Source organism: Rhipicephalus microplus, chromosome X (genome assembly GCF_043290135.1).
Source record: "Rhipicephalus microplus isolate Deutch F79 chromosome X, USDA_Rmic, whole genome shotgun sequence".
NCBI classification, from domain to species: Eukaryota; Metazoa; Arthropoda; class Arachnida; order Ixodida; family Ixodidae; genus Rhipicephalus; species Rhipicephalus microplus.
In genome coordinates this window covers 467957512-467971411 of record NC_134710.1, presented here as the reverse complement: position 1 = coordinate 467971411, position 13900 = coordinate 467957512, and the positions used below count along the sequence as shown (strand labels likewise).

The 13900-nt window shown below is 43.8% G+C and overlaps 2 protein-coding genes across 4 annotated transcripts in view; one reads left to right on the top strand and one right to left on the bottom strand.

Moving 5' to 3' along the window:
• Positions 1-109: 109 nt before the first annotated feature.
• LOC119186375 (uncharacterized) overlaps positions 110-13900 on the top strand; it is a 71608-nt gene continuing 57817 nt past the window's right edge. For 2 of the 3 annotated variants that reach the window (XM_075880763.1, XM_075880761.1), the window contains exons 1-4: positions 111-330; positions 9564-9644; positions 10636-10724; positions 12121-12262. In XM_075880763.1, coding sequence (XP_075736878.1) covers positions 307-330; positions 9564-9644; positions 10636-10724; positions 12121-12262 — 336 coding nt within the window. In that variant the 5' untranslated portion in view covers positions 111-306. Of the gene's footprint in view, positions 331-9563; positions 9645-10635; positions 10725-12120; positions 12263-13900 lie in introns of all 3 variants that reach the window. The other variant, XM_075880762.1, reaches the window with a different exon arrangement.
• LOC142776677 (uncharacterized) lies at positions 6130-9403 on the bottom strand. The gene has a single exon (XM_075880760.1). The coding sequence runs from the start codon at positions 8642-8644 to the stop codon at positions 7142-7144; it is 1503 nt and encodes a 500-aa protein (XP_075736875.1). The 5' UTR covers positions 8645-9403; the 3' UTR covers positions 6130-7141.

Genomic DNA, 13900 nt, shown 5'->3' with positions numbered 1-13900 from the left:
CTAAACGTCCCCAAAAAAAATGTCCAACACGGCGATTTTATCGCCGTCTATTCATACGTTTTCAGCCAAGTCAAGCCGGTTTTAAGCGGCTATTGGGTGAACCGAACACTTTTGCCTCAAAAAGGTTCGTGCCACCCGGTGGCAGCAGACGCGGCCCGTTGCGCATCGGTGCGCCTTGTAGGAAACAACGCCTGCTAGCTGCATGGCCGAATCAGCATAACCTTGGAAAGCAGACGCGGGAAGCAACAAACAGAAGTTGCTAGCAGTTAAATTCTAGGGCTGCTCACTCGCCGTGATCGTCACCGGATGACTCACTTTCCACTACCGAAGGTATGTCTTTAAGTACGCATCGCTCGTTGAGTGCGGTACCCCCTGCGTTTGACCAGAAAATGTTTTTAGTTGTTGAAGACGCTGCTCATAGTGACAGCGTTGTGTGCATTCTCGCTTTGCTCGAATGCGGGGTTGGCGGCATTACCTGTACTAAAAACGTTTAAAAGGGTGATACCTCGGAAGCTTAAGGTTCGCCTAATTGAATAAAAAAAGTTAATCGTGCTTCACTTAGCCTATGTTGGAGATCTTCCTTTTTGCACTGCGTTGCTAGTGTTTGTTACAGGCAAAGTGCCGCTTTCTTCTCAAACTAGTGGCAAGAATTGGGATTGATTGCGCAGTTCTTCTCAGTGTAATTATAGAGTAGTGGATTTTGTGCCGTCGCGCTGTTTTGCAATCACGGCGATTCAGCGTCCCAATGGTTTACGACTACTAGTTAATCAGCTCTGTGTAAAATAGAGGAGCTCGGTAGTTTTCGGGTACTCGTTCATCTAATCGGCAACACCTGACTGTCTGGCCTTTCAAATAATTCTGCGAGCACTTATACCAATAATTTGCATGTCTGCATTGACAGCCACGACAACTTTCAATTGTGTGAGCTGCGGAAGATAATGGTTCGCCCATAATTACCCAAAGGGACAACTAAAGAAATGTTTAATGTCCCATGTTTAACAAATTTATTGAGTGCCTTGGACTTGCTAATGATTGTGCTCACCGAAACTAGATATAAATTTAGAAGTGCTGTACGTCATAATGGGAGAAAATTCTGGACACCTAAAACATGATGCTCTTTCTGTGTCATTCTTATATATTGCGGTGTTTTTGGCTTCTAGAATTTTCCCTCATCAAGCCTGAATTAGACTGTGTAGCACGGATCAGTTATTGTCTATGACAATCGAGAGTGGACTTAGTTGTAATGAAAAGTAACTGCGTGATTATAAAGGAGCACTTTTCATGAAATGTAATGAAAGTGCATTCACCAATGAACTTTTAGCTGTGTCTGACATGGAGAAGAGCCAGGGGCGTTCAAAACAGCATGATCAAATTGAGGTAGTTACTGTGGCACTCCTCAGAATTATCCAGCATGAAAACACTTTATTTAGTAAGCGGCGCAATACCTGTCTGACCCCTTAATGTGTCTTTTCATGCGGTGCTGGTTTTTTTCCCCACTGATATCTGAAATGCTGGTTGCCCACACAAGACAATGCCTAACATTTCACTAAACGTTTGTGCTGGCGAGACCTCCATTTTTGTACTATGATCTGTTGATGAATTGTTTATTACTTAGATCATTGTATTTGCTTAATAGTTTTTTCAGGTTATCAATGACATATGCATTTGTAAAAAGATACTTGTATACACATGAAGAAAAGTGTAAAGCTAAGGGCTCGTTTTTAATATTTTTTTTGCATAATAGCAATGAGAACTAACAGACAATGATGCCAAGGAAAGTACGAGGTCAGTTATAAAAGTATCTGACCTTCGGTGGAAAAAAAAGAAAACTGGCATAATTTGAGCTTTGGAAATCTAATTCTCCACAATGTAGTCCCCTTGGGTCTCCACACACTTCTCCCAGTGGTGCTGCCACTGTTGGAAGTATTCTGAGAAGGCTTCTTTCGTAATGGAGCTCAGCTGTCGATGCAGGCATAATGTCCTACCTTGTCTGAAATCACTCTCCTCTCAACGTCCTCTTGAGTTTGGGGAACAGCCAGAAGTCTGCTTGTGAAATACACAGCTACAGGAGTCTCACTTTTCGCCAAAAAAGTCTGAACCAAATGTGAAGAATGTGCAGGAGCATTATCGTTATGGATGCGCCAGTTTCCTGTTGACCAGAACTCAGGTTTTTTGTGCTGCACAGCATCACATAGGCGACGGAGGACATCCCTGTGGTACTCTTTGGTGATTGTTCGACCCTATGGTGCGCACTCGTGGTGTACTACACCGTGGAAGTCAAAGAAAGCACTCAGCCTCACTTTGACGTTGCTGCGCACTTGGCAGGTTTTCTTTGGTCTTGGTGACGTGGAATGCTTCCACTGTGAAGACTGGGATTCGGTTTCCGGGTCGTACCTGTACACCCAAGGCTTGTCACTGGTGATAATGGTCTTCATGAAGTTAGGGTCACTGCTTTCGAAATCCAGCATGTCCTGTCAGACTTCGACACGAAGTTGCTTTTTCTCTACCGTGGGCAGTTTCGACACACATTCCACCAGAACTCTTTTCATGGCCAAGTCTTCGGTCATAATGTCATGTGCAGAGAGAATGCTGATGCCCACCTCTTCCACAATTTCCATGATAGTCACACGATGCTCCCACATCACCACAGTGTTCAATTCGGCAATGACCTGATCATTTCGGCATGTTGATAATCGACCGGAGTGTGGCTCACTCTCCACCGATGTACGGCGGTCTCTAAACCGGTTGTACCATCTCTTATTTTGTGTGTGGCTCACAGCGCCGTCACGGCAAGCGATCCTGATCTTCCCAATGGTTTCCACTTGGCTGTGCCCAAGGTTCTGTCAAAATTTGATGCAGTAGCTCTGCTCCAGTCGCTTCGTCATTTTCCTTGAAATGAAAAACTGACAAAAGCACTGCGCACTAGCTGACTCAAACGCTGCGTCTCAGCGACTGACGCTATTGGCAGGTGAGAAAAAATTCACGCATGTGCCCGACAATTCAAGATCGGCTGATGCAAGAGCGCTTGTTTCAAATCCATCAGGTGCTCGCAAAAAATATTTATATATAACTTCGGATACTTTTCTACGACACCCTGATAGGGGACGCTATTAGAAGTAATTTTAATTAAATGGAAAAGAAGGATAGTGGACGAAAATATAACTTCCTGCAGACAGGGACCATCAACATGCCGAAAGGACCAGGTCATTGCCGAAGTGAACGCTTTGGTGATGCAAGACCGTCGTGTGACTATCCGGTAAATCGCAGAAGAGGTGGGCATCAGTACTTTCTCTGCACATTCCATTATGACCGAAGATTTGGCCATGAAAAAAGTTACGCCAAAATTCGTGCAGAAACTGCTCACAGTGCAGCAAAAGCAACTTTGTTTTGAAGTCTCGCATGATATGCTGGATTTCACAAGCAGTGACCCTAACTTCATGAACACCATTATCACCGATGTACGGGTACGACCCAGAAACCAATCTGTGCCTTCAGGTAGTATGCGAGAGATTATTGGTCAGCTGCCAGCTTCTAATAAGTTCACTTGCTACGTGACACCAATAGGCAGAAAATGAGTGTCCCACACTCGCCGGAATGGCAACAGGTGGCACTGACTGACACTTCCTTGTTTAAATGTGCATATGTACCGTATAAAATGGAAAAGTGGATAACTGCCACGGTAGCTCGGTAGGTAGGGCATCAGACGTGTTATTCAAAGGTCGCAAGTTCAGTCCCTGCCCGTGGCAACTTATCTTTTCCTGCACTTTTCTTTTTTCACATTTGCATTACACTTCCTACTAAGAAACCATACCCTACACTTTCCCTGGAAATATTGTTCTCATTAATATTGTGTACAGACTAGGGTGCTAGGTAGTGTGTGAGGGTTTATTGGTCAGCTGGCACCTTGTGCATAGATCATGTGACGCTCTCTGGTCAAAAGAGGGCTCCCCACTCACAGCCTTAGCTATAAGTGGCACTGCCTGGCTGACATTCTTGGGGTTTAAAAACGCCTGAATACACAACAAAGAGAATGATGGCGTGCCCTCCGTTGTAGCTGAATCAGTCGCGCATAGGGCTCACAATTTGGAAGTTTTGGGTTTGGGTTGCAGTGGAAAAAGTGCGCGTTTTCCACTTTCAGTATAGGCCACAATCGTTACCGTAAAAAAGCAAGTCTTCTGGCTTTCCTTGGCTTAATTGTCTCTTGGTTTCATTTGCCCTGTATATGTGTGCTTTAAAGCAATTACGCAAACGACTCGGTTTTTAAATTAACTTTGGCATTGTTCGAGAAAATGTGGGGTTTAGCTTGTTTTTATGCAACTTTAGTTTTTTTAATTTTTATTTATTTAAGGAATACTGCAGACAGTTTTTCACCATTCTAGCAGGAGAGGATTAGATAAGGTTCCTAACACAGAGGTCAAAACTAGAAGAAGTCGGAGCGCACACACAGTCGGAAGGCAGTGAATTCCAGTCTTCAATGGCTCTTACAAAAAAGGAGTACTTGAATGTGTTATTTTTAGGAGCATATGGTCTTACAGTTTTTGAATGATTTAACCTTGCTGAGCGCTGAGGAGGTGGCAGAATGTACAATTCTTTATTTAAACCAGATTCATTGTTGTATAGTTTATAAAAGAAGACTAACCTTGCAATTCTTCGCCTACATTCCAGTGGTTCCAGCTCACATTTATTTAATATTTCAGAAACGGAGGAGAGGCGCCTAAAGTCTGAAAAAATGAACCGTGCGCTTAGCCGCTGAATCCTTTCCACTTTATCTATGTCTTTCTTTAAATATGGGTCCCACGCAAGGGATGCGTATTCTAGCACTGGTCGAACTAGGGTTTTATAGGCTGCAAGTTTAACTTTCCAATCACATGACCTCAGCTTCCTTCTTAAGAAGCATAGCTTCTTGTAGGCCTTGGCGCAAACGTTGTCGATGTGAGCGTCCCAGCTAAGTTTCGTATTAATGGTCAATCCCAAATATTTTACGGTATTAACAAATTCAATACTTTGGTTACGGACATGGTATATATATTTAAGAGGCATTTTCTTGTGTGTTACTGTAAGAGCGCAAGTTTTTGAGTAGTTAACAACCATCTGCCACCTCTCACACTGGTCAGCAATTTTGCACAAGTTGTCGTTAAGCAATGATTGATGCAAGGGGCTACTGACAGTTGTATAAATAACACAGTCGTCTGCAAACATTTTCACAGTCACTCCCGCGTCAATATCATCGCAAATATCATTCAGAACAAGAGTGGTCCCAAGACGGACCCCTGGGGCACTCCTGACAATACATCAAGGTTTTGTGATTGCCAGCCGCTAATTTCTACAAACTGCGTTCTGTTTTTCAGATACGCAGAAATCCAGTCCACGAGGCGGGGAGCAATCCCTACACGCTGCATTTTTCGTATCAGTAAAGAGTGTGGTACCCTATCAAAGGCTTTTGATAGGTCCAAAATATTGCGTTTATTTGTTTTCTGTCATTGATAGCATCAGCGAAGTCGTGTATGAGTGATACGAGCTGGGTCGTCGTTGATAACTTTTTTCTAAACCCGTGCTGGAAGCTGCTTAATATGTTTTTTGATTCCAAGAACGAAGTTATCTGGCTGGAGAGGATGTGTTCAAGTAGTTTACAGCAACTACTGATTAATGATATTGGCCTGAAGTTCGAAGCGAGCAGTTTGCTTCCATCCTTGTGGACTGGGACAATTTTTCCACAGAACCAATCAGTAGGTAGGCATCCGTCATCCAAAGATTTATTGAACAAAATATATAAGTAATGTGAAATAATATCCGCATAACGCTTCAAAAAGGCATTAGGGATACCGTCAGGGCCAGAAGACTTCTTGGTGTCAAGTTTTAGAAGAAGGCGGATACCATTTACATTTAAATCTATATCCAGCATTACGTTGGGCGAGAGAGGAGATGGTTCCGTCGGATTATTGGTTCAACTCTGTTGACTGAACACAGTGTGGAATGTTCTGTTTAGCTCATTAGCAATTGCGTAAGGATCAGTAACTGCGCAGCCGTCAACGCGAAGCTGTTCAACAGATTTTTTGTTTCCGGACAAGTATCCCCAAAACTTTTGCGGAGCATTTTCCATGAAGTTAACAAGTGTCGTTCCAAAAAAATAATCTCGAGCGGTCCGTATTTTGTGCTTCAGTGTTACTGAGAGGGAAGATATGGCCTGGTTATCTTTACGCGCTGCTTTACGTTTTCTTGATATTGTTCTTTTCAATTGTATTATATCGCGTGTTATCCAGGGGTTGCACCGTTTCTTTTTCTGAAATTTCGGTACGAATTTATCAAGACACGATGCAGTAACGTTTTTAAACGTATTCCACAGACTTAATACGTCTCCTCCTGCCTCAAAGTCACCGAAGCACAAACCAAGTTTATCTATAATAGCTTCGTCATCCGCAGCAGAAAAATTAAAGACACTCTTGCTCGCAGAATTCTTTTTGTCAGGGCAGAAATTCGCGGTAAGTAAAACCAGCTTTTGATCAGAGATTCCATCATAAACACTGGCCTTAGTGTCATCTAGAAAGTTTCCAAGAAATAGAAGATCTTGTACACTTTCAGTGCTTCGAGCAACTCTGGTAGCATCTTTAACAAGTTGAACGAGATTAAAGTTCAGCATCAATTCAAGCAACAAGTTACAGTTCGCTACGTCTGTTGAACCTGGGTGAAGAGTGTTCCAATCAATTGATGGTAGGTTGAAGTCCCCCGCTAATATGACTTTTTGATTAGGCTTGCACTTCTGCTGCATGTAAGACTGAATGTTTTCCAAAAACGACTCCGGCGAAGAAGGGGGCCGGTAGACTACACCTACGAGAGCCGAGTGCCCACGAAAATCAATTTGACACCATACACTTTCATTGTCGATTATTTCGTCCATAGTTATGAAAGTGATTTCCTGTTTGACCACCAAAGCAACGCCTCCTCCTCTGCAGCCTCGATCACGTCTAACCATTTTATGAGTTGGAGGAACTATTTCAGAATCTAGAATGTCCGCAGTTAGCCAGGTCTCCGTAATTGCTATGATTTGGGGATCATAGGTAAATATGATTTCTTCAAGCTCGTGAACTTTATTGACAATGCTCCTAAAATTAAGGAGAACAACTCGCAATTGTTTGTGATCGAGTCATTCGTCGAGGTTACGTTGCGGGCGGATACGTTTCAGGCAATCCTTCTGCTCATCCCATTTGTATATATCATCGTCCACTCTCAGTTTATCGTAATCGAGCGATACTTTGCGACCTTGCACCCTAAAATCATTCGAATGAGACCAGAGTTTCCTGCGCTTTGCTATAGTGGCCTTGCAGAAGTCATGGTTTACCGAGATTTTTGTTCCTTTCAGTTTGTGACAGTTTTTTAACACTTTAAGCTTCTCGTTGTAGTGAAAAAAATTCATTATTACCGGTCGCACTTTATCGTGGCATTTTTTCCCAACCCTATGTACTCTTTCCACGGAGTTAACAACCACTCCGAGTTTATTCCCTATCAGTTCCTCGATTATCTTCTTTCTTAGTTCTGTAGCATTTTCACGATCCGGTTCAGGAAAACCAAAAATAACAAGATTGCGGCATCTGCTTCCAGCTTCTAAATCATCCAGACGCCTTTGATGTAGTTGAAGATTGCCTTTCAACGCTGTAACTTCAGTCTGCAGTGCCTTGATCTCTACTTTCTGTTCTTTTATTGCTACCATAACATTGTCCATTCGGGCATTAACCGTAGATTCTAGCTTAACGTGAGCAGTAGCTAAATTTTCGATTTTTGTTTTCAATTCTTCCTGGGAAGCAAGCATAGTGTTCATCATTTTTATGAGATCGTCTGTATCAGGCCCGGGATTCTGCTCAACATCCCCCGCAAGAAGAATCAAAATGACCGTCCATGTGTCCACAAAAAGACATGCACAAGTCGCCGGGCACGGCAGAACCACAATTCCTCTACAATCGCTACGAAAGCTGGTATAAGAGTGTTTGCCACCAACCTGGGCGAAAAACACAGAAGGGTATAGCGATGTTGCCATTGCGGTCCCGCCGTGCCCTCTGAAGAAGTCGTTGATGCGGTTGTTTTTATATGCTTGAGCAGGACGCGTTGTTTCCAAGAAGTTGGATTCCGGTGACGTCATGTGCTGCGTCCACGGGATTGGCCAGTCGGAGTTCACTGTTGGTAGATCTAGGCTGCTGTTGTCATTCTTCGATGTGAATGACACGGGCTGAGCAAGGGCGCACAGCGTAACCTGGGCGAAAAATACAGAAGGGTATAGCAATGTTGCCATTGCGGTCCCGCTGTGCCCTCTGAAGAAGTCGTTGATGCGGTTGTTTTTATATGCTTGAGCAGGACGCGTTGTTTCCAAGAAGTTGGATTCCGGTGACGTCATGTGCTGCGTCCACAAGATTGGCCAGTCTGAGTTCACTGTTGGTAGATCCAGGCTGCTGTTGTCATTCTTCGGTGTGAATGACACGTGCTGAGCAAGGGCGCACAGGGTAACCTGGGCGAAAAATACAGAAGGGTATAGCGATGTTGCCATTGCGGTCCCGCCGTGCCCTCTGTGACTCACAGTTGCACTGTGAGTGACCACATTTTTGTAAGGTGCCGCTGTAGGATCCTGCTTGTGGACAGTCAGGTGTACTAAACGCATGCAAGAACTTGACACAACACCGCATGGGAGTAGGTCCCATTTCACTGTCCTCGGGCTCTGTGCAAGAAATCACTTGTAATAGGGTTAAAGGTGCCTTAGAGAAGCTGCGTTTCAAATTCATTCAGCTTATTCTAGGCTTGGACTGGGGGATGAAGACATATATTGATTGATAGATTGAAATAACTTTATATTAACTTATTTTTTTAGTTGCCTTTGGAAGTGAGTGTTCTGGTTTAGAGAGCTCCAATGATAAACACGTTGAAGCAGAGATCACCATGCGAAAACCTCTTGAACAATGCTGATGAATGCGTTCAGTTTATACAATTGGTAATGATGATGGACAATGACAATAGACACATTGAAGCAGAGCTGTGGGAAATCAAATGTGCCTTGAATGGGGATGACGATTGAGATGATCAAAGCATTGAACACAAGAATAGTGTTGAATGGGATTGATAGTGAAGGTCAGAGCATACTACAGTGTTCGTGGTCACATGGACATCTATTTTAGCTTGAGCTTGTATCACTTACTCCGTTTCACTTTTTCTAAGATGATAAAATAATGCAAGAGAAAATTCTAACTGCAGGCTAAATAAAACTATTTTTGCCTGTTTTCATTGTATTTTATTGTATTTCTATATTATTGTGTTATTGTATTTTTTATATTTCGGTGGATTAGACATTAAAACAAGTACTGCTTTTTTTTTCAATGTAGCATTGATGGCATCAGACTTTAGTGTTTCAGCTTATGTATTGGTATTGTAGCTTCTGTGGCAACCTGTGAACTGCATACAGGAACTCTGTATCGCTTTTGTAGTGATTTGTTTGACTCTTTTTATTACATTTAGGAGCGGCACAGTGACATCCTTTCTTTTCCTGCTTGATGAGATATTCCTAAATAAAGTTTGGTTTTTTGCAGGACTCCTGGTCCTTCAAGTCCCAGTCTGCATGCTCTCGGGGCCCTACCCCAAACATCCTGCAGTACTGCAGAAATCGCCAGGTGATGGCTCTGCAGTTGCTCACTTGGGCAAGGAAGGCCACACGGCCTATGAAAATTTGCATACGTTTTTTATGATCTCATTTCTTACCTTTATTTATTTAAATACAGACCTTCTAGCAGGATCTTGTGTGGGTGACATGTGATGCATAAGCAAGATATTCACTTGTTCTTTGTGATGATAACTTGATGTTTAGGCTACTCTACTATTACATTGTCAGATGTAGCAGCATAACCAGGACAAGTGCCAAAACCTTGCAGTGTTCAACTTTTATGTCACGACGCCTGGTGTACGCATCTGGAGGAATGACTCTGAAACTTCCTGTGAAACTTCCCGCGCTACCTTGATAAATAATTCAGTGCGAAATGTGCCACTGGGAATAGTTCTATGCAGTTCATTTGCTTACTTGTCATTAATTGCCAGTAGTGGTGGTTTAACCAGAAGTCTGGCTGTCTGACATTTCGTGATGCACTACAAAACGCTTTTTGATGTGTACTGTGGTTCCCTGCACGGTAAAACGCCTCTACTGCAATGTGCTCAAGACCTGACACGGTGGCTTAATGGTAATGGTGCTTGACTGAAGGGAAAACGAACCGTGGCAGCATTTTCGATGGAGGCAAAAGTGCTTGAGGACTACTTAGATTCAGGTGCATCATAAATAAACTCGTGGTCGAAATTTCTGATTCCTTCTGCTATGGCATCTCTCATAGTCATATCGTGGTTTTGGGGTGCTAAACCCCAAATATAATTACTGTCATCACAAAGTGCTTGAGGCCTTGTAAACAGTTGAACACAGTAACGCTCGCACTATAGCTAGCACATCCATGGAGTCCTCCGTTATATGTACTGTTCAGAAGCGTTCGCTGTAGAGGCATTTGGCTGTATCAGGTTTACAGTGGCGGCTTTGTGCCTGATCACGCTCGGTAGTAAATGTGAAGCATTTGCCGAATAATGAAAAGTTGCCCTCCCTCTGTGAATGTAAACCTGGTGCAGCTGTGGGGCGACCAGCGGCAGCAGCTCCCTCAGGAGCCCCGCTGCTTCCGCCTGGAGGACCTGGTTTCCCAGGAGGTTCTACGCAGTGGGTGAGATTGTGATCTCTGCTCAACGCAGCTTGGCTGCTAACGAGGCTTGCTTCAAGTGTTCATGCCCGCGCGTAATGAAACAAAGAGGATGGCTGTGTGCTGCGCTGCGCAGCATTTACTCTCTCCTGTGCGTCCGGTTGTTGATGTGCCATCCACTCTCTAGTATCCACTGGCTATACTACAGTTGACCTGGAGTCGTGCGTGTGCTCCTTCCGTCACAGCCTTTGTAGAGCCCATGAATACAATGGACCAGTTTTATGCAGGCATGATGTTGCACTCTGAATGAGGGTGACACAAGCCTACTTCTGCATACAGTGTATAATTCAAAGCAGCTGCATGTACTCGGGCACTTCTGTCTAATTATATTTTCTGGCGATAAGAAATGGTCAGGGCAGTAGAGGCACATGTAGGGACAACATGGCCTTTCCTCTGCATGCAAATGCTTCAAAGAAACGTGTTGAATTATTCGTGACAGCAGTTTGTTGTCAGATGCATTGTGCTTCAAGCTTTGTGTCGCAGCAAGTTTCTGTGACATATTTTTTCTTGTTTTCCTTTCATTTTCATATCATTTTTTCATTTTTCATTCATTTTTATGAATGGACTGCATGTGTTTGGGACTTCTTGAACAGTGTTGAGAGAGACAGCACTCACACATTATTGCATTGTGCGCTATCTTGCAAGTTTGAGACTATGGGCTCTTTGCATGCTGTTTCACCAATTTCCTGTTGATGAGAAATTGTGGGCGAAGTGGCAGAAAAAGGTTTCCTAGACAGATCTCAAGATAAAGGACAAGTCTATTCTCACATTTTTGTTTGCAGGAAGATTTAGCTTTTGAGTGATGATGTTGGTTAACTGTCAGTTAATTAGCTCCTATCTTATGCTCCAGTGTCTTATGTTTATGATATAACTCTTCACTTAATCCTTTTTCTGAATATTTGAAAACTGGAAGTGCTCAATTGGAAGTTCTTGGAAGAGAGACAGTGTCTATCTTCCGCACCAATAACATGTGAGAGCACAGACTCTAGTCTAGGCTAAAGAGCAGATGGGGGAAGGTGATGTTACAATAAGCCCAGGGCATGGAACCAATGCCTTGTGCCTAAGAAAGTCGGTAATTGCACGAGTAGCTTGCATAATAATGAGGATGCAGAGAATGGTAATATTTGTGCTACTTAAATTTCACATTTTGCATGCACCCCCAGACTTACCAACCGTTTGTCGCACTACGTCCACCATGAATCTTCACCAACTAGCCCAGTGTGCGGTTCTGTTATGCTAATATATTCAGCTATTCACTTGTTGTTCTAGCTAGTACGTATTTGCAGGAGTGCATGCTGGCCTGCAATGAAATGCATTTCTTGGACCACACAGTACAGTAAGACCTGATTGGCTGCTGCAGGACCGTGTTTCTTGGCTTTCTGCCCGGGGCACAGTGGGTATTATCCTACATAGCCGAGACTGACCCGCAGCATGAACTGCCTCCGCTCTACCTCTACCGGCTCCAGTGGTGGTCGTTCGTGCCCGGTCAGCCCCTGCATCTGGTGAGCTTGTCTCTCTGGGAAGGGGTGACCTAGTCTAGTAGGACCTCCCTAGAGGCGCTTTTAAATTTATAGCAGGCAGATTTGTTACCAACACTTGGAAACCTGTCTTTCTTTTTCAGATGCCTTAGACAAACAGTGACACACTCGACCTCATACCTTGTAACAAATTTTCACAGAAACTACTATAGCATTTAAAAATAGCTTTTCTCCCAAAGCTATATCAGATTGGAATAGATTTCTAAGTTCAGTAATTATGCTGCCAAATTTCGTTTCCTCTCTGGAAGAGAATATTTTTTTGTTGATTTAATGTTTTCTTTGTGCTGGTGTTGTTTGAGTTCCCTTTATTTGAGCATTAATCTTATGCAGCTATTGTCTTTTGTTATTGTTGAACCTTTATTGCGCTGTATTAGTTTTTGATTTCACCTTTGCATGTCCTAAGCTATCCTTCCATTTCATTATTTTATATTGAGAGCTGTTATGAAATCGCAGCAAGGGACGTTTTCGGTGTCGTAGTTCTCTGCCGCCACTGCCAGTATTTGTAATCGCTGTTGCTCTAAATATGGAAAAAGAAAACTAAATAAAAATTATGTCCGGTGAAGGATGAGATTTGAACCGGGGTCCGCCGCATGGCAGCTCAGTATTCTACCACTAAGCCACACCGATGCTTGAAAATGCATTGCAAACGGACCCTACATGCGCTTCATGTAGATAATAGAGCGTTTCAAATGAGTGAAATCACAACCTGCTGTTGCACAATATGAATTGCATAACGAGTGTGTTGTTGAATGCTTCCAACCCATGACAAAAGACTCTACCATAATTCGATATCATCATCAGCTGCAGCATAAACAAGAAGGAAGTGTTTAATGAGCAGAAGGAGGAGAGGTAAGCCTGGAAAGCGGGTTGCTAGCCTGCTACTCCTCACGGGGGTAAGGATAAAAGGGAGAGAGAGAGAGAGAAAAAAAAGGAGCATCAACGAAGTGTACGTTATGCCTTGTGGGAATCGAGGCTAGCCTGCCGCCTCTTTCTGTGTTCTCATGTCCCGACATGACTCTCCTCCTTCGCTGTCTGCCACGCTGGGGGAGCGAAAAGTGACGTTTCGCCCCTTTCACCCGGTAGCGGATGTCGACTGTGGTGCCGCACGCAAAGTCTCCCAAGATGTTTTGCGCACGCGCATCGGAAGCGAGTCAGACCTTTCCGGAACGACTGAGGGTGAGCACGCATCTTTTTTCCGTCCGTCGACTACTATTGTTTGGGGTTCATCGAACTTCACCAACGAGCCCCAAACACGCCGACGCTCACTTTTTGTTGCCCCTTGCGAACGTCAGACCTGAAAAGCGGTGCGGTGTCCTAGTGTGTGGTCAAACTGTGCCAACCCGTATCTCTCCGAAGCCAACCTGAGCGCCTTTGTCCCGGTGGTGTCTCTGTAAATCACTTTTACCACGGAGACGTGATCGTGGCACCCCTGTATTGTACTTCTCGCCCGTGGCGTGGATGAGCCCATTTGCTTTCCCGTCGCACTTTGCATCACGTGCGTATTCGCTCAACGAAGGTGTAGTAGTCGGTAGTAGGGTGTCCAGTGGTAAGGTCGAATTACGGCCATAGAGCATATAAAAAGGTGAATAACCTGCTGTATCA

Bases quoted from the DNA above. Each gene is read 5' to 3' on its own strand.
- LOC142776677 (XM_075880760.1), bottom strand. From the start codon at position 8,644: ATGCGTTTAGTACACCTGACTGTCCACAAGCAGGATCCTACAGCGGCA.